Source organism: Drosophila guanche, unplaced genomic scaffold (assembly GCF_900245975.1).
Source record: "Drosophila guanche unplaced genomic scaffold, DGUA_6, whole genome shotgun sequence".
In the NCBI taxonomy this organism is placed as follows: Eukaryota; Metazoa; Arthropoda; class Insecta; order Diptera; family Drosophilidae; genus Drosophila; species Drosophila guanche.
This window is the reverse complement of record NW_022995753.1, coordinates 3,138,938-3,157,164: the sequence shown is the minus strand read 5'-3', so window position 1 is coordinate 3,157,164 and position 18,227 is coordinate 3,138,938. Positions and strand designations below refer to the sequence as shown.

The 18,227-nt window shown below is 44.7% G+C and overlaps 1 protein-coding gene across 5 annotated transcripts in view; it reads left to right on the top strand.

Moving 5' to 3' along the window:
- The window catches only part of LOC117588301 (innexin shaking-B), a 55,482-nt gene extending 38,297 nt beyond the window's left edge, over positions 1–17,185 (top strand). For 3 of the 5 annotated variants that reach the window (XM_034279485.1, XM_034279484.1, XM_034279487.1), the window contains 6 exons: positions 14–203; positions 14,170–14,324; positions 14,700–14,764; positions 16,426–16,592; positions 16,669–16,847; positions 16,924–17,185. In XM_034279485.1, coding sequence (XP_034135376.1) covers positions 14–203; positions 14,170–14,324; positions 14,700–14,764; positions 16,426–16,592; positions 16,669–16,847; positions 16,924–17,116 — 949 coding nt within the window. In that variant the 3' untranslated portion in view covers positions 17,117–17,185. Of the gene's footprint in view, positions 1–13; positions 204–4,554; positions 4,850–8,412; positions 9,410–14,169; positions 14,325–14,699; positions 14,765–16,425; positions 16,593–16,668; positions 16,848–16,923 lie in introns of those variants that run through there. The other 2 variants (XM_034279488.1, XM_034279486.1) reach the window with 2 other exon arrangements.
- The last annotated feature ends 1,042 nt before the right edge of the window (positions 17,186–18,227 follow it).

Sequence of the window (18,227 nt, the reverse complement as noted above, 5' to 3'; positions counted from 1 at the left end):
TCTTGGCACACAGAGACATTCCCGAAGATGTTCTCAACACATATTGTTGGATACACTCAACGTATACAGTGGTCGATGCGTTTATGAAGAAGCAAGGTTCCGAGGTGCCTTTTCCCGGAGTTCACAATTCACAGGGGCGTGGCCCTCTAACAATAAAGCACACAAAATATTATCAATGGGTAGCGTTTACACTATTTTTTCAGGTAAGTCCTTTATCCCAAACGTAATTTCTGTGCTAAACTCGTAACGGTAAAAGCTTACAAGCGTTAAGCTTTCACTTGAAATTCTTTCCCTGTGGCGTCGAAACTGTCTAAAAGCTGCGAAAAGCTTTCCGGCAGCTTTCGTGTTGCATCTTTTGTACACCACGTGTGGAGGCTTTAGCAGGAACATGCTGAAAGCTTTGTGCTTTTGATTGTGAACTTTGCTGCTTGCTTCAAAGTTTAAACTAACGGTAAAAGCTAGGGGACAATGGTTTAGGGGACAATGGTTTAGGGGAGTCAGGTCCGGTCAGGATACCATAATTTTTTGTTATTTCATAGTAAAAAATTACATACTAGATGGAATCGGATATCGAATTGGAGATCTAAATACGAGTATTAACAAATAATTTCGAATATAATTAGTTCCGTATATTATGAACCAACTAATTTATGGGTTCATGTTTATATTAAATATTGCAATAACACCTTATCCCTAACATTATTATTATCACACCGAATTACGCGTGCCCTGACTTTTTCAGTGCAAACTGGCGAATCTGCGAAATCCCAAGCCCTCACACTTTGGGCTGAACTGTGAGAGGGGAATGCATGTGCATAGATGAGGGGTGAGTGGGGTGTGTGAGCCGCCGTCTAGCCAAGCGCTGAGGGAATCGCGTTTTGTCATCATCAACAATGACCTTTCGCACGGTGGCAGCCGTTGTCTCGGCCTTTTGTTGGCCATCATAAAATTCTGCGGCTGCGGCTGATGATGATGTTGATGACGATGACAGATTAATGCGTCACAGACTCTGCAGTTGCCACAGCTCCTAGTCGCAGTCGCAGTTCCTACATACTACTCCGACCACAGTGCTCCACCGACCCCAACCATAACCATAACCCCAACTCCAACTCTAACTCTAGGCTGCATTTTTGTGCATAATGATGATGTTTCGTGTGCAGCATCCGGAAAACCAAAGCCAGAAGTGTGGGCACCTATTTTTGGACTCTCCCTCTCCAGTTCTCCAGATACTCGTACTCGCATGTTCGCCCGACTCGACTCGAACACCGCCCATACCGCCCCGTCCCGCCCAGCGCAGCACCCGTCTCTGGCTGTTATTATATTTTCGATGCCGTTGTCTGCGCTATTTTTGTTAAAAAACAAAAAACCGGGGGAATACAAAAACGGAATGGGAATGCAATCGCTTGACCCCGTTTAAACCTCACCGATGGGAACGGGCATGCCTATGGGCAATGGGCTGTATGCTGTGGGCTATGGCTGTGTCTCCCACTTGATTGGATGGGAATCGGTTAGGCATTCTCTATGGTTGTGGCTCAGTTTCTCCTCGCGGGCTTCTCTCCTTAAGTTGAACGTCTTTTATCAATTTTATGCGCAGTGTTTGCCTGCTATTTCGATTAATTTTTTTGTTATTTACGCCGCTATCCCGTGGCGTTTGAGGGTGCTGAAAAAATTATAATTTATGTTCTGAGTGTGGCCAAGCAGCGCCCGAGCTATCCATATCTATGTGCCCTGGGTCCCCTGGGGAATTCCCAACCCAAGAGCAGCGTCTCGTTAAATCTGTGTGATATACAATTTTACAAATCATATTTCTTTTCGATCGCAACCAGAACTGACGCAACCATTTGACATCGCTCATAAAATCTGCGTGTGCGGTTCCTGGTCGGATCATAAAATCATAACGAGGCAGTGCTGCTGATGGACGGGGGTGGAGAGGGGGGGGCAAGAACAACGGCTACATGCCACCAACTAGTTCATCAAAGTGTTTTCTTTTTCGGTTTGCCGTGCAACATGAAACTACATAAAAGTGGGAAAATTACTGCCCTCTGCGGTAGATCACAGATTTGTGTCTAATAAACCAAGAAACTCGGAAGACTCTTCAGAGAGATTTTATACCCCTCGGGAGTCGTAAGTGTGTATGTATAGATGGGAAACAGACACTTTTTAGACTCTCAAACTAATAGTTAAAATACCCATTTACGGACGAAGAAGATACTGTTCCTGGGCATCCTTTTGCTGTTTCTTTCAGATCACAGGCTACTTCTAAGCCAACAGCAGAGAAACCTTGAGGGCCACTCGAGGGACCCGCTCGTGACTAATTGAAATACTTTGTACATCAGGCTACCTTGGACCCTTTTCAGTCTCTCGTGGTCGGATCTTAATGCAACATTTGGCGCTGGGCCCATGCATTTCGTTTTATTCGCCCGTCTATTCGACTGTCATATCCGGGTAATGTTTTCTGTGTGCATTAATGAGGCAAGGCCTTTCCGGACATTGTCTTAGCCAGCAGCAGAAACAGCACTAAAAACAGCAACAGCGACTGTCTGCTCTAAGCCAGGGCCAAGAAAACATCTCTTAATGGCCGAATTATGCAGAGGGATCTGCTTGGCCATTGTCTCAAGACGTCGACGTCGACGACGACGACAACGATGACGACGACGATGCTAGGCGTCTCACGTAGTGCCTCAAACCAATTGAATTTTGATGGCTATCCTCCATTTGCCATACTCAAATTGAGCATTTCCCATTCCCGCTTCCCCTTTCTCATTCCCATCCGCCCGTCCTATTGTGTGGTGTCCGCGGCAGCTGTACATCATGGATATGGTGATGGGGGAGTGGGGCTCTTGTACGGCCTCCGGGGGTGCCTCTGACAACTTAATCAAATCGGCAAACGGATATGGCAGACAGTTTTTATTTCCATAACTCCAGCTGTGACAATGCCCGCCATAAAACTCCAATTGATATGCCCTGCATGTTGTCTAGGCGCAAAAATCAAAATACGCATAAATTCCATCTTCATCTTGCCATATCCCATGTCCCGGGTAACCCATGTCGCATGTCGCATGTTGCATGTCCAATGTCCTGGCCAGGACAAAGAGCTCTGTCTGCCTGATTGCAGCAATAATGAGCGGAAATCGCACAAAAAACAACACATACTGTCAGAACAATACAAGTGGGAGAAAACCCTGCGACACGCCGGACTCCACACCACACCAATCGCGTGTCCTGTCCATTTCATTTACTCTAGTCCAAGGCATCCTCCAGTGCCAGCTCCAGCTGCAGGTCCTGCCCTGGCTGCGACTCCAGCCTTAGCCTCATCCAACTACTTCGCTGGCTGGCGACTCCTTCTTCAGCTGTTTCTGTCTCTGCTGTCGCTTCAAATAATTGGGTATCGGGTCTTGGTCGTCGTTCTGTCGGGTTGTCATTGTCGCTGTCGTTGTCCATGTGCCGCTCGCGAGCGTGCGAGAAATAAATGCCGAGTATGTAAATAGTTTGCTCAAATGCACAGTGGCACGAGGCTCATTCGTTTCTGGCTGTGCGCAAAAGGGTTGATCAGTAATTATCTGGCAGTCAATTTTGCTTTGAAAGGAAAAAGAAACACTTGCTTAAACGGATTTTCCTTTATTTCTACTGGGAATGTTATTTCAAAGGAAAGCAAAGGATAGTTATATGGGAAACAGTGCTCAAGATATTTGAAAATACTTTAAATATACTTTATAACTTCGCCATGTTATCGTATTTTTGTGGGTTCTTTAGCTGATTTCATTTCTGTTGCAATGTGCCACTGTGCCTTTGGCCGAAGCAATTTTTTGATGAGGCCGAAGTCCCATTCTGATGGGTTATGGGCTTCTAGTGCTGCCGCAGCCGCTGCTGGAGTGGCATAGAGATGGGATTGGGATTGGGGGTACTAGTAGTGTACTGGAGCTGGGCCCATTGTTGGGGCGGGCCACAGATTGTTGCAACTGCCACACAGATAGCGCGAGCGTCTCGCCGCCACGTCCATTGTTGTTTACGGCCGCCGAATGCAGCCGTGGAGTGGCAGAACTGTTGCCCCGTTCCCCGTTTTCCATGCCACCCCGTTGCCTCACCGCCCACCGGAAGTGTGCGTGTGTCTCGCGAGCGAGTGGGGCAGCAAGCAAGCGAGCGAGCAGCGAGACAGAGCAGCCAGCCCCAACGCCAGAGAGAACGGCAGGGAGAATGCTGCTGCTGCTGCTGCTGCCATTTCTGCTGCGACGCTGTGCGCTGCCCAAAAAAAAAAAAAAAAGAAATTTGTTGGCAGCGCCGAGATCTCTGCCGGAGTGTGTGCTCTTTCTCTTTGTTTCGCTCTCTGCTGTGCTCTGCTCTGCTCGATTCTGGCCTGGCCTGGCCTGTTCCATGGTCGCGGGCCTGGCTTCTTGCCGGCTGCCCGCCAGTGTCTGTTGCGTTGGCAAAGTGAACACGCGCGCGTCTCTTCTGCTCCTCCTGTTCCCACCGTTCACCGTTACTGCTCTGTCTTCGGCCACGGCTACGGCTACGGATACGGCAACGCCACTGCCTGCCTGCCCGCTTTCTCCGTTGATCTCCAGAAACCAAAAGAAACGAAATAAAAGTGCAGAGGGAATCTAGGCAGCACCTGAGACGCATGCGAGTCACAATTGATACGGGATCATAGAGAATTTCCCCACCAACGAATATTTTTGTGGCGGAAACAAAACAGTTTTTTATTTATTTTTTTGTGCCTGTGTTGTATCGAAAGATGTGAGGAACAGGAGTGCCGGAGTCCGGATGAGGGAGTGCTCGACCATGTCGGACACGTGACACGCGCCTGTCCCGCGCGATTCACACCAACAATAACCAGAGAACAAGTGACATCGTAAGGGCCCCACAAGCAATCGCAAGGCCTCAGTGCAAGTGTTTTTTCTATATTTTCACATAATCAAAAGCAACAGAGAACCCGATCCGCGAAACTCGAGCCAATCTAATCAATGTGACTGCATTTTGGGGGAAAACAGAAATATTCGTTCGAGTATAGAATGCGATTTTGGCATCACATGCCCACATACAGAACGCTCATATGCTCGTATTTATATTTGAATGCAAAACCTCATCTATACATACAAGTCTTTTTGTGCGAATATATACGGATGTATGTATTTCTGTGTGGTATGTACTGTGCGGGGATGTGGGGGTGGCCACCGCTTCATCATAATTAACTTTTACAAAGTAAATAAACTAAAAGCGAACCCCAGTCGAATGGCACCGGGGGCCATGTGTTCTGGTCAGCAGAGACCAGACCCGAAAGAAACCGAAACGAACTGAAACGATCCCCGATACAAAAGCAATACGAACCGACTGAGAAATTGTACAATTAAAATGTGCAAATATTAATGGATGGACCAGCAGGAAGACAGTGATGGGCAGGGGAACGGGGACGAACATTTCTGACTGTTCAATCACCCGCAATCATCACGCGGCCCTAGACCTGGCCACGCCTACTACATCCTCCTCACAACTCACGAGTCTAGTTCTCTTTCTTTTCGTTTGCTTTCTCTTTTTCCCTGTGCTCCTTCTCTCCAAAGAAATACGCGGAAAATGCGGAAAAAAAGAATCGTGTTTTTACGTACACGAATTTTAATTTTTCATTTTATTTTTATATTTCATACAACGCTCAGCCGCTGGCGTCTTCGTCGTCGTAGGCGTCGGCGTCTCTGCCACAAAGAAAACAGAGATTTTTGTTGTTTTATATCATTCACACATTGTTTGGAATGAAATATTAAGTTTTATACCCTTGTTTGTAGCAACATCGAAAGTGTTTCGTTCCTTCTCCCAGGTTTGCTGTTTTCCCTCCACGTTCCATTTAAGTATATTTATCTATTCATCTATTTGTGCCTGCGAAGGAGAAGAAGAGCAGATAGCAGATGAAGAGTTGAGAGAAAGCGATCCTAATGGATCAATGAATGGAAACGATTGATGGGATGGGAAATATCTCTCTCAAATATCTGAATGAATCTGAAGGCAACAGTTGAATGAACTGAATAAATAGAATTTAAATATTTTACCTGAATTGTAGGGAATAAATTCACTTAGTAACTGGAAAGACTTTTAAATTATAAATTTGTAGAATGGAAGTAGAAGGATGAGAAGGAAATTTAAGCCATCTGACTTACCTCAAGACAGGCATACATATAACCAGATCTTAAAAGCTTTCACCAACTTGCAGTCTACATTTAAATCATAAATAATATAAAGTCCCTCCATATTGATTGAGGCAACTGTTAAGACCCACCAAACGATCGCCAGAGGCCAAAGTCTTAAGGGATTCTTCAAACAAATTTTGTCATACTTTGTTGAGTTGGGCAACTATTAAGTCGCCGCAGAATGTTCAACCATGAAAAAGGGATTTCCTATTGATCTTTTGCCATATCATTTTAAAGTCCATTCAGCTCAATATTTGGAATATTCATAATTCGGAAATATATTTTGTAATAGTTGTGGGATGTGGGATTGGTCCTGTGATGGCGGGTCTTTGCACAATTTTGAGGGAAGAACAGCAACAAGTCACAGATATGTAACTTAGCAAATGTGAATTGAACTTCTGAGTTCTTCGCGCTATTGACTCTGAAAATATTGAAATAAAATTGAATTTGATTTGGTTTTGGTTGTGATTTTGGGAACTTTGATTTTGATTCCCCTTTTTGGTTTTAGCAGAGACTTCAAAGTGTGTTGTGGCCTCTTTGGATCGTTTCTGGAATGGGGAGAATGTTTTTGTTAGCCGCAGAACGGGACCGCCTGAACTGGAAAGTGAATTCGAATTCGATTTGAGCAACATTCAAATTGTTGTTAAATTGTTGAATGCTACCGCACGATCCCCTCTTTTCCTGGTTTTTCGCCAGACACCAGCGTGAGGTGATTTTCATTTTGGTTTTTCCGGTATGTCTTGAGGTTTTATTGTTTCATTGCTCATTGCCTGGCGAGGAAAACCCAATTAGTCATTTCCTCCCAGCAGCACCCAGACCTGATGCTAGATCCCGATCTTTGTTTGTTTAACTTTCTCCTGATTTTATTTTAATATTTTGTCAACACACAAAAAATCCCACAGAATAATTATAGACAAGAACAATTTTCAAAATTAGTCAGGGATCGGATCGTTAGGGAGGAAGAGGTGTGTGTGTTTGTTTGTTTGTGTGTGTGGTCTTGCTCGGGGCACGCGCTGGGAAAACAAATGAAAAGTTTTCTGGGTTTTCACCCATCCTCTAGAATGCAACGCTTCCCTGATTGTCGGGGGGGCTATTATCTCTAGAGCATGCCTGGCATATTTCACAATGCCGAGCAACCAAATATTTTCGTTTAAATGTCAAGTGCAGGCAGGAAGGCACAGGCAGAACGGTGTTGCCAGGGAGGGGCAGGGGCAGTGCCAGTGGCATACGTGGCGTACTCGTGTGTGTGTGTGTGTGTGTGTGTGTATGTTTTTTATAAACAAATCTGAGACCAGTCTGGATTACGAAATAGATTAACGATTTTTCTTGCCTTGGCCCGAGATCCAGTGAGATCTTTTTGTTGCTGATGCTGGTCAGCCTTCGCCTTTGACTCTCGCTGACTGCTAGGGGCAACGTGTGCGTATACGCACTTTTTGGCCAGCTTCTTCACCATCTTCGATTTGCTGTTGCCCTACTCTTTGCAGAGGATATTATGCCTGTGTGCATACGTTTGAAACGCCACTGATGAAATAATCTGAATTCATATTTGTAGACTCTGTGCCGCACTCAGAAGAGGAGTCCACGTCTACCCTTGGTTACGTTTTGTAGAAAACGATCGAATCAATAGATTTGAAGTGTATTAGAAGCTTCGGCACCTGAGGACAGACTTCCCTACCTTCAGGTTTCTTCGATTTTCTTTTCGCTTTCGACGATGATTTTTTTCTTCTTTTCCCCCATTTTATTAACGGCAACTCGGCGGGGAAATTTGTTTATAAACATTGCAATTTTAAAATTTACAGTTCATTTGGAAACTGTTCGTTCTCCCACTCCTACTTTTAGTTGTATTTCGTATTTTTCGCCTCTACGTCAGTCAGCATAAGTTTATTAACATATGTGGCACGTGAGGGGGCACTAGCGATGAGGCAGGGGCCATTTAATGCCAAATTTTATTTACATATGTATATGCTCCAAGCGCGTTTTTATTTGTTTTGTTTCTTTACGAAATTTCAATGCTGTACGAGCATACAAAAAACCAAAAAAAAATATTAGCCCATCGGAGCGTAACTCTGGCTAAATGTGGCGGTAAAACACGCGTCTGCAAAATTCGTTTACACTTTGCTGCTGCTCAAATATATTAATAGGAGAAGGATTTGTGAAAATATAGAAAAATGTGCGCGCCGCACCCCTGTTGGGTAATCCGTTGACTTGCCCCATTGCTAACCCCCATTTTCTGGAGCAGTTGAGGCTGAAAAGGAACCAGAAAAAAGGAACACAAAATTAAGCTAATATCGGGGCCAAGCAGAAGGAATATTACAAAAGAAGGAAGCTGGAAAAAGCTGGGTAACAGGAAAAAGGAAACGGAACGGATCGGATCCAAAGATGCCCAGTTCTGTGACAGTGAAGCGCATAACGAACACGTCTCCGACCGAACAGTTTCAGTTGCAGTTGCAGTACCAGTTCCAGCACCAGTTGAAGCACCAGTTGCAGTACCAGTTCCACTACAGGTTCCGGCTCGAATCAGACACGGCTGGAGCTGCCACTTTGGATGCTAGTAGTGGATCGATATTGTTGTCGAGATCCAAAGCCACAGCGACACCGACACCGACCTCAGCTGATGAGCCGATAATGGGCCTGCCGCGAAAGAGAAAGAATACAAGCCAGAAACACAGTGCACAGCCAGTCGATAGCAAGACGCAAACGGAAACGCAAACGATAGCGACGAAAACAAACACGATACTCTGATAGCAAACTCAACTATCGAAGCAAGAGCAGAGCAGCAAAGAAGCAGCAAAGGAAAAAGGCAAAGCAAAGCGAGAGGATAGGATAGGAGTGGAGAGTGAGACCAATCCGCGATCGCTAGCCTGCCCCCACAAACCATGTTAGATATATTTCGTGGATTGAAAAACCTTGTAAAGGTCAGTCACGTTAAAACCGATTCGATAGTATTCCGCCTGCACTACTCAATATCTGTGATGATTCTGATGTCATTCTCGCTAATTATAACCACACGCCAGTATGTGGGCAACCCCATCGATTGTGTACACACCAAAGATATTCCAGAGGATGTGCTCAACACCTACTGCTGGATCCAGTCAACGTATACGCTCAAGAGCCTGTTCCTCAAAAAGCAGGGCGTCTCCGTGCCCTATCCGGGCATTGGCAACTCCGATGGCGATGCGTCCGATAAAAAGCATTACAAATACTATCAGTGGGTGTGCTTTTGCCTATTCTTTCAGGTGAGCAATTGGTTTTCCTTTGAGTATTCGATCATTTATGATTAAACAAATGGATAAGATCAGTCCAAGGTAACAAGGTAGCTCGTGCAAGTAATTCGTGTTTCGAGCCACTTGAATATTTATAAAAATGTCCGTAACAAATGGTCTTTAATTTATATTCTTCACAAAATATTAGTGTTCCAACGATTCAATAATTTATGCACGATAATCTCTGGGCTCGCAAGCTGCGCCTGCGCGCCGAACCACTTACTTCTCGGTGCCACAAATCAGTGTACAGTTATTTGGGGCGTTGAATGATTTGATGGATTAAGTAATTAAGCGATTTTTCACTGGGAGCGATCCATTGAGTCGAATCTATATGTATGCAATACATATGTATAGGTACATATATGCTCCCACACACATGGAAACGTATTTCTTTTCAATACAACATTTCAATTTCCAAATATTTGTTCCACTTTTTGTTCCTTGTGAGTTTTGCGGTTTTGGCCTTTTGAAACGGCCAAACAATTTTGTGGGCCAAATGAAAATGTTTAAGTATTGTATTTTCATTTTGTTATTGTTGCCGAACATCTCACTTGGGGCAGCAGACACAAGGCCAACGGCATTTGGTAGCATCAGCATCGGCATCGGCATCGGCAGCAGCATGGAACCCCATGATAGTGCCGAGGTCGTGACGTATGTAGATGTTGCCTGAAAGAGGCAAGTGAGAGAGATGAATGTCCATTAAATTATTGGATATCGATGGTCAATATGAACAGCATATTCTTCTTTAACTTCTTCTTTAACCAAAAGGAAACAATATTTAATATGAATCTTTCGAGCATATCTATATATCCTATAGATTTACGAGCAGCAAGAGAAAGTAGATTAAATGACGAGGTTTTATTATGAAGGAAATAACTCTTGAACCAAGATTGCACGTCTCTTAACACAATGCAATAATAAAATAAACAATTAGTCCCCACCTAAGCCGTCTCCCCTCGCTCTTCCACCTGTCGCATGTGCTCTTGTATCCCCAAACTGTCATCGCTAATTGCTGGCACCGCTTAAAGGAGATTGATTGTGTCATGGATGCCATTTTAGCCATCCCCATCGACATCATCCGACAACGGTGACGTCGCTCCTGCCCATATGGCATCTATAGGTAGTACTACACGATATGCTTTAGGTGCGTATATCTCTGTATGTATATATAGATGGACAATATACATACATACATATGTATATGTAGATGCGATGCGATGCGATGCTGCTTGTGCGACGATTACACAATATATCTTCCCGCTAACAATGTACAAATATTAAATGTATATTTTTATCACACTTTGTCGAGCGTGTCCCTCCCTCATTGGGGTGGGCTGGGCAGACAGTGGAGTGTGGAGCGGTGTGAGAGGAGGGGCTTCGTTTCTCGGTTAGTGTCACAGAGCGATTATAGAGACGTTCTAGTCACCCAAATTCCTATAAATACATTTATTATGGTATTCTCCCTGCTTAATGACGCGTAGACGCGTTTCTATAATTTACACTTTCCCCTAGCCCTAATTTTGTCTGTTATGCCCTGATCCGCTCTTCTCTCATGCGATTTATTAATAACGAAAACGAATAAAAAATACCGCCGATCGTTCATCACTGATTGGTGGGGGAGAGGTGGAGGTGAAGGAGCAGGCAGAGGAACACCTCATATGATTTAATCATATGTATGTAAGAGTACACCAGAGAATCGGTAAATATTCAATGGTCAATAGCACCTGGATCAATTATCTTGCCAGAGGATCGATAGGAGATGGTGGACCTGGGCGGATCGCCATCGATCGAGCTAATGGCCAGATCCATCATTAAGTTGGACAATGCAGCCATAAAATGTGAAAGCCCTAGCCATCAATTTCCATTCCCCACACATTTCGCTCCGATTCCATGCGCATCGATCAGGCATTTCCCTCAGATATGTCAAAAATTGGCATCACTCCTCCACGATGCCAGCGTCACGGCTCGGCTCGGCTCCTACTGGATGCTGCTTGCCTTCTGTTTCTGCTGCTGCTGCTGGCCGGGACGTCTAGATATTTATTGAAAAGGCGCAGACAAACATAAAAGTGAAATAATATTTCTGGCCAGATGCCAGGGAAATGCTGAAACAAAAAGCCATGGATATGCTAACAGGAATGGGCATGCGACTGCGATCGGGAATGTGAATGGGAATGGGAACGGGAACGGGAAAGGGAACATCCATCCATAGGCAATATGGCAAGCGGGAATGAAAGTTTCAAAAATTGTGGGAGGGGCTGGCACATGGAGGATAAAGTCAGACGCACGTCGTCCCATTTGAGCAGCAGAGTTGGGGGTCGCTCAGTCGGCGCTCGGCTGCCTGGACTGCCCTGCCCTGCCCTGCCCTGCTTTAGTCTGCCGTGCCTGTTTATATTTGACTTATGTGCGTGTATTTTTGTCCTCCCTGGGGTCTGTTCGCGTTATGGTGCGGAGAGGGCGTTGATGCTTTATTCAATCGGGGGAGTTCGTTCAGTTGGCGGCGCAGACGCAGTGACAGCTCGAATCAGACGGGATCAAACACCGAAGCTCCGACACGTCAGTCAACATAGCCAGGAACAGTGGTCAAGGATGTGGGGTAATACTTACTTCCCAACTGATTCCTACAAATATTTATATTTGACATTTATATGTGCAAAATAATGCTTTACCTTCATAGAGACTCATCTCTAAACGAAAGATGGGTAAGGGCCATAATTTGCATAACACTGAAAAGAATTGCTCTGGTTTAACTAGAATCTGTTCAGTATGTTGACAGCAAGAGGGGCCATTGATACCTGATACATTTGTTAGTACTTTCTATCTTAAATTATTATACCATTAAATAAATAATAAAATATGAAATTAGTTTAATTAATTACTTTAAGTAATGGTTGGAATCTCTTAATCTTTTCCCCACTGTGCCTGGAATGGCTTCTGTTTGACATGGACTTTGGCTTTCTCTTGACTTGTGCCTTTTCCTTTTCGCTTTTTTGTTTTTCACTGATTGTATGCTGTTGCATCTGTTGCCACTGCTGCCGCTGTGCTGTTGCATTTATGAGATGCTTTTGTGGCAATTTGAACGCTTGCCAAATTGCTTTCCACACACGCACACGGACACTCAAGGCAGAGGGCGCGATGGCGATGGCGATGGGGAGGACGAGGCCGTGGCCGAGGGACGTGGAGGCCACCCTATACTCTGGCGTTTTCTCTTCCTCAATTTTGCTCGGTCTGTCGTCTGGGAAATGCAATTTCCCAGAAGAAAGTCGAACGAACGTATGAAAAGGGCAGACGCCTGATGATCCCAGACGCTGTAGCAGAACCAAGATGATGGCAAAGGCAGCGATGATATGTTGATAGAGGCCAAAGAAAATCAAACGCATCATTTGACTTCCGGCAAGGCGTGGCGGGGGCAGGAATAGAGAATGGTGTGTGTATATGTGTGTGTGTGTGGCACGATACAATGCCGTCATTGGGAAACGATGCAAAGTGCCGCAGATGTTTGGTGCCGGCCAACCAATTAGACCCGAATTCCGAACGACAATGGCAAATAATTTGGAATTTTCTATTGTTGCACGGCAAGTGGAAGAGCAAAGCTCCCCTCCATTAGGCGTAACCGAATCCAAAGTAGGAGGGAGAGGAACCAACGGGCGTGTGGTGACGTTTGGGTTGCAAATATTTGAGTGGGAATCTGCCAAATGCTGTCCGCCAGTCGGGCGCCCACTAATCAAACTGAACTCTCACCTCTCACGCTCCAATGCTCCAAGGCTCCAAGGCGATTGCTAAGCTCCCGGCGAATGGAATGGACTCTGGCCAGACAAACATATCCCAGGGATTACCACCTGCCAGCTCGGAAGATCTCTCCCAGATGTGATTGGGCGACATGGAGATGTGCCAAAGCAAACAGACAGACACGGCAGACAGACATACACACACACAATTTACGCAATAGTCAGCGGGGATCAGTGAATCTCCGAGTCTGGGGCTAATTTACGATACAAGTTATTATTAATTTGTCATCGGGTCGGGGGGCATCTATTCCCATTCCCAGTCCACAGGCAAAAACAAACAATAGCTCCATAGATCCCCAAACGATGGACGGATTTACAATTAAGAAAGAATTCCTGTCGGCATGTCTGCGTCTGCTAATGTCTCTCTGCAGTTGCGATGTGGCCTGATATTGTGGTAGGTAAACCCCCTGTCCGACTGACTGCTCTTAATGGCTCACGGCTAATTGACATGCCTATAAATAGGGGGGCGCGGGTGCCCGCGATGGAATTAGCAAAGACAATAAAGACACAAAAGGGAAGGTCAGCTACTAACTAATGCCTTTGGCATTGTTTAACTGGAATCACCCGATGCATACGTAGTCCAACCGGGACGGGGCTATGGCCCAACCAACTCTCTCGTCTTTCGTCTTTCGTCTTTCGTCTTTCGTCTCTTGTCCAACACAACAGCAGCTGGCAAATGTCACTTGTCAGGGGATTTTTAGTTTTTACGACAGTTCCAATGCGACAAAACGCCCACGGGCCACAACCCCCCTCCGGCCATCTTCGTTCACGGAACTCACCTTTGCAGATCTATTCTCACTCACTCACTCTCTCTCCCTCTTTCTCTCGTGCATACTTGTGTTACCATATATACATACATACGTACATACATCGTACATCGTCTAAATCTTCTGTGTGTTTTATATCTCTAATATTTGAGTGTGTGCTCTTTGTATGTTTTTTTTGCAGGCAATCTTATTTTATACACCAAGATGGCTGTGGAAATCTTGGGAGGGTGGCAAGATTCATGCGCTCATCATGGACTTAGACATAGGCATTTGTTCCGAAGCCGAGAAAAAACAAAAAAAGAAATTACTTTTAGATTATTTGTGGGAAAATTTAAGGTGAGTACCAAAACAAAGCTGTACATTTGTCTACTAACACAACAAAATTACTCAAGAAAACCGTTGCTCAGGTTTCTGTTGTATTTATATGTGGAATAATCGATTCCACGAATTATAAATCGCTAATATATGGCTGACATTTCCCCTGATCAGCTTTTTCATTGCTATTTAAATGGATTGAAAATACCCAGAAATCATTTGGCCCGAAATTCGAGTGTGACTCAGCCGCGGACCCACTCACTTCGCAAACAAAGACAAAGGAAACATGAACAACATTTTCGCATTCGTATTTACTCTTATTTATTTACTAAGAAAACAAAAATCATTTTAATTGTGACTCACACCTAATTGTTTAACCCTTTCTTCCTCGCACAGATATCACAATTGGTGGGCGTACAGATATTACGTGTGTGAGCTGCTCGCCCTTATAAATGTGATAGGTGAGTAGGAGGAGTGCAGCAAGCACAAAGCAGCACCAGCAGAACTGAGCTGGATGGATGGATGGATGGAGATGATCTACTGGAGGGAAATACTACTTAGACCCATTCAGATCTGATCTGCAGTCTTGTTTTGGACCAGATCTGATTGGGTCCACCAATGTGTGTGTCTGAAGGATGTTCCAATGCCTCTGATCTGTCTACTATAACTATTCACACGCCACTGATCTGCCTAGACCTACTCATATCTGATTTGAGTAGATTTATTTAGATCTAATCAGCTCTCTCGTTTGTCCGTTGCCACAATCTCTGGCCCCCAATCCGAACTAATTAGCTTCTCGAATGGGGTGACGATGTTCCAATGAATCTTCCTGATCTGATCTGCTCTGCTCTCGATTGGGATACCAGGTGCCCAAGCTTTAGTAAACAAATGTTTCGGGGTTAAGACTACAGAGACAGACTCTCTCGCAACGTTCCGATTTCGATGTTCTGGCGAAAAGAAATCAATGACGAATTTTTATCGACTGACCGCACTGTAGCCGCGAATCAAAATAAACACAAATACAGATACAGCTACAGCTGCAGATATAGTGTACGCTTTCCCCCCTTCGAACTTCTTTCTGTTTCACATCTCGTGTAGCTCTGTTCTCGGAGCACGCCGAAATCTGACAAAATAATGAACTGTCAGAAAACATGGGAAATAAACAATAATCATGCGGATAATGCGGGTTACCCCCCGCCCACATCCCTACATCCTACAGGCCACACAAAATGTCTGACATCGCACAACAAGGGGCCGCGGAGATTCATTGGGGAAACGCACTGCCTAATTGGTCTGTGATGTGACGGCTACAGGCGGGTAGAGTGATGGATCAGCCACATACGATTAAACTATGAGGGGGAATAGCTGGCCAATCAGTAGCCATAGTAGCCAATAGATCAGGAATGTATAGAGTAGTCGGAAGAGGCTTATAGAAGGTTCCCTTCGCAAATTCAATGCCAATCCCCAAATAGGGAGTATATTTTCATGCTGCGAATTTCTAAAATGTATTTATTTTCTCGTAATGTACCACTCAAGTGCATGGAGCGATGAGAAAATCGTAAATATTTGCGAGTAAATTCGTGAATGTTTCATCATTTGAAATACAAATTCACAAAGCCACACATGAAGTTGTTTGTGCATTGAACTTCCTTCGAGTGCAGTCACCTCTCAGATAATGGCCACCAATTAACCCGAACAATTGATGTATCGCCATCGCCTCCAAAAACGCGATGCGGTTTATGCACTCGTAATTAATTGAACCGCAGCCACTGTTTCGAATCGTTTACAATCGCTGATCCATCAGCCGAACGAACATCAGCCGCTCCGGGTCGGGGTCGGTCTCTCCACGTCTCACCACGTGCATTTAGCCGAAAACGAAATCGAAATCAGGCGAGTCCGATCACATAATTTACAAATTGTTAACACAGAATTAACACCAGAGCATCCACACTCCTCATCGGGTGAATCGGAGGCAGCAGCAGCAGCAACAGCAGCAGCAGCAATGAACCCCATCAATTACCCAAAGTCCGAGAATGGTTGGGCGGGTGTCGTGTCCGATGGATAAACTGAACGGAGAGTGTTAGAAGAATGGGATCTAAATTCTGTTTGTGTTTCTTTGCAGGTCAAATGTTTCTTATGAATCGATTTTTCGATGGCGAATTTATGACATTTGGCCTGGATGTGATAGATTATATGGAGACCGATCAAGAAGACCGCATGGATCCTATGATTTACATTTTTCCCAGAATGACCAAATGTACATTTTTTAAATATGGTTCAAGTGGGGAGGTGAGTCGCGAAAATTGGTTAACCCCCCATTTTGCGGCTATTAATGTTGGCATTGTTATTTCCCCTCTTTTTCCAGGTGGAGAAACACGACGCCATTTGCATTTTACCATTAAATGTTGTTAATGAGAAGATTTACATTTTCCTTTGGTTTTGGTTTATCTTATTAACGTTTCTCACAATGTTAACGCTAATATACAGGGTGGTTATTATATTCTCGCCTCGAATGAGGGTCTACTTATTTCGTATGCGATTTAGGTGAGTATCCCACCTGAGCCCCTGATTTTTTGTTCTTGGTTTATTTATGTTTATTTTCGTTTTTGTTAATTTACAGGTTAGTGCGTCGTGACGCTATTGAAATAATCGTTCGTCGTTCGAAGATGGGCGATTGGTTTTTGTTGTATTTACTAGGTGAAAACATAGATACAGTTATATTTCGTGATGTTGTACAGGACTTAGCGAATCGTTTAGGACATAACCAACACCACAGGGTGCCTGGATTGAAAGGTGAAATACAGGATGCATGATATTGGGAGTATTAGAAACAATACAAAATGCAATTTGTCGTCTCCAACTGAAAACCATCAAAAGTAACTTAAAGAAAACCAAAAAACTGCAAACACCACAAGAAAAAAAACCCACAGCAGCAGCCCACAGCAAGTACAACCATCACAGCAGCAGCCGCTTCATGAAAAAAGTTCAAAAAATATCTTAAAAAATACTAAAAAATCGTATCTTCAAAAAATACAACCAAAAAAACTATCGTCAGCGCAGTCGCAGTCGCAGTCATTCATTTCAACTCTCACATCAGATATCAGATCGGATCAGCCAGAAGGAGCTGAGTAGCAAGCAGGACGGAGCAGAACGCGGAACAGAGCTAACGATAGTCGATAACAGCAACAAACGATAACTATAACAACCATCGAACCACACCACAAGGAAGCGAAGCGGACTCAACTGTACCAATGGTGCGAGCGGAGGCAGAAGCAGAACGAACATTCAAAGAAGAGTAGCAAGAGGAACAGAAGAATGAATGAAAACAACCAGCAAAGCAAGAACAACAACAACAGAGAGCAGTGTCGCCAGATCATCAGAGATTCGGTGATTAGTCAGTCAGTCAGTAAGTCAATAAAGAATGGATGCAATTGCCGAAAAGCAGCCAAGGAGAAAAGTGGATCGGGGAGTGACCGCCAATGGGCGGTTGACCCCCGAGGCCGGACAATGCAACCGGATGCACGTAGCGCCTGCGTCCGGGCGCGTGTCACATGGATACAAGTCACAAGAGCGCGCGAACAGCGAACAAGTTGGCGCGCGATTAAATAGAAAAGTTGCCTCAACGGACAAGTACAAGGTGTGTGCGGCCAAGGACATGGACAGACGAGGAAATTGGGGAAAATGGGGTGTTAGCACAGTGCTCTCGCTCTGTCTCTCTCACTCAGAGCATCTCAATACTCACCCACACAGACACATACACAAGCACACACAGACCATCACGGCATCAATCATACGCCCCGTAGAACGAGTCACACACACGCAGACACAGTTACACTCACGGACACACACACACACCAGCACATCGCACTTTGCTTGTCATGCAGCAGTAACTAAACCAAACATCAAAAAAGTCGAGACGACGCC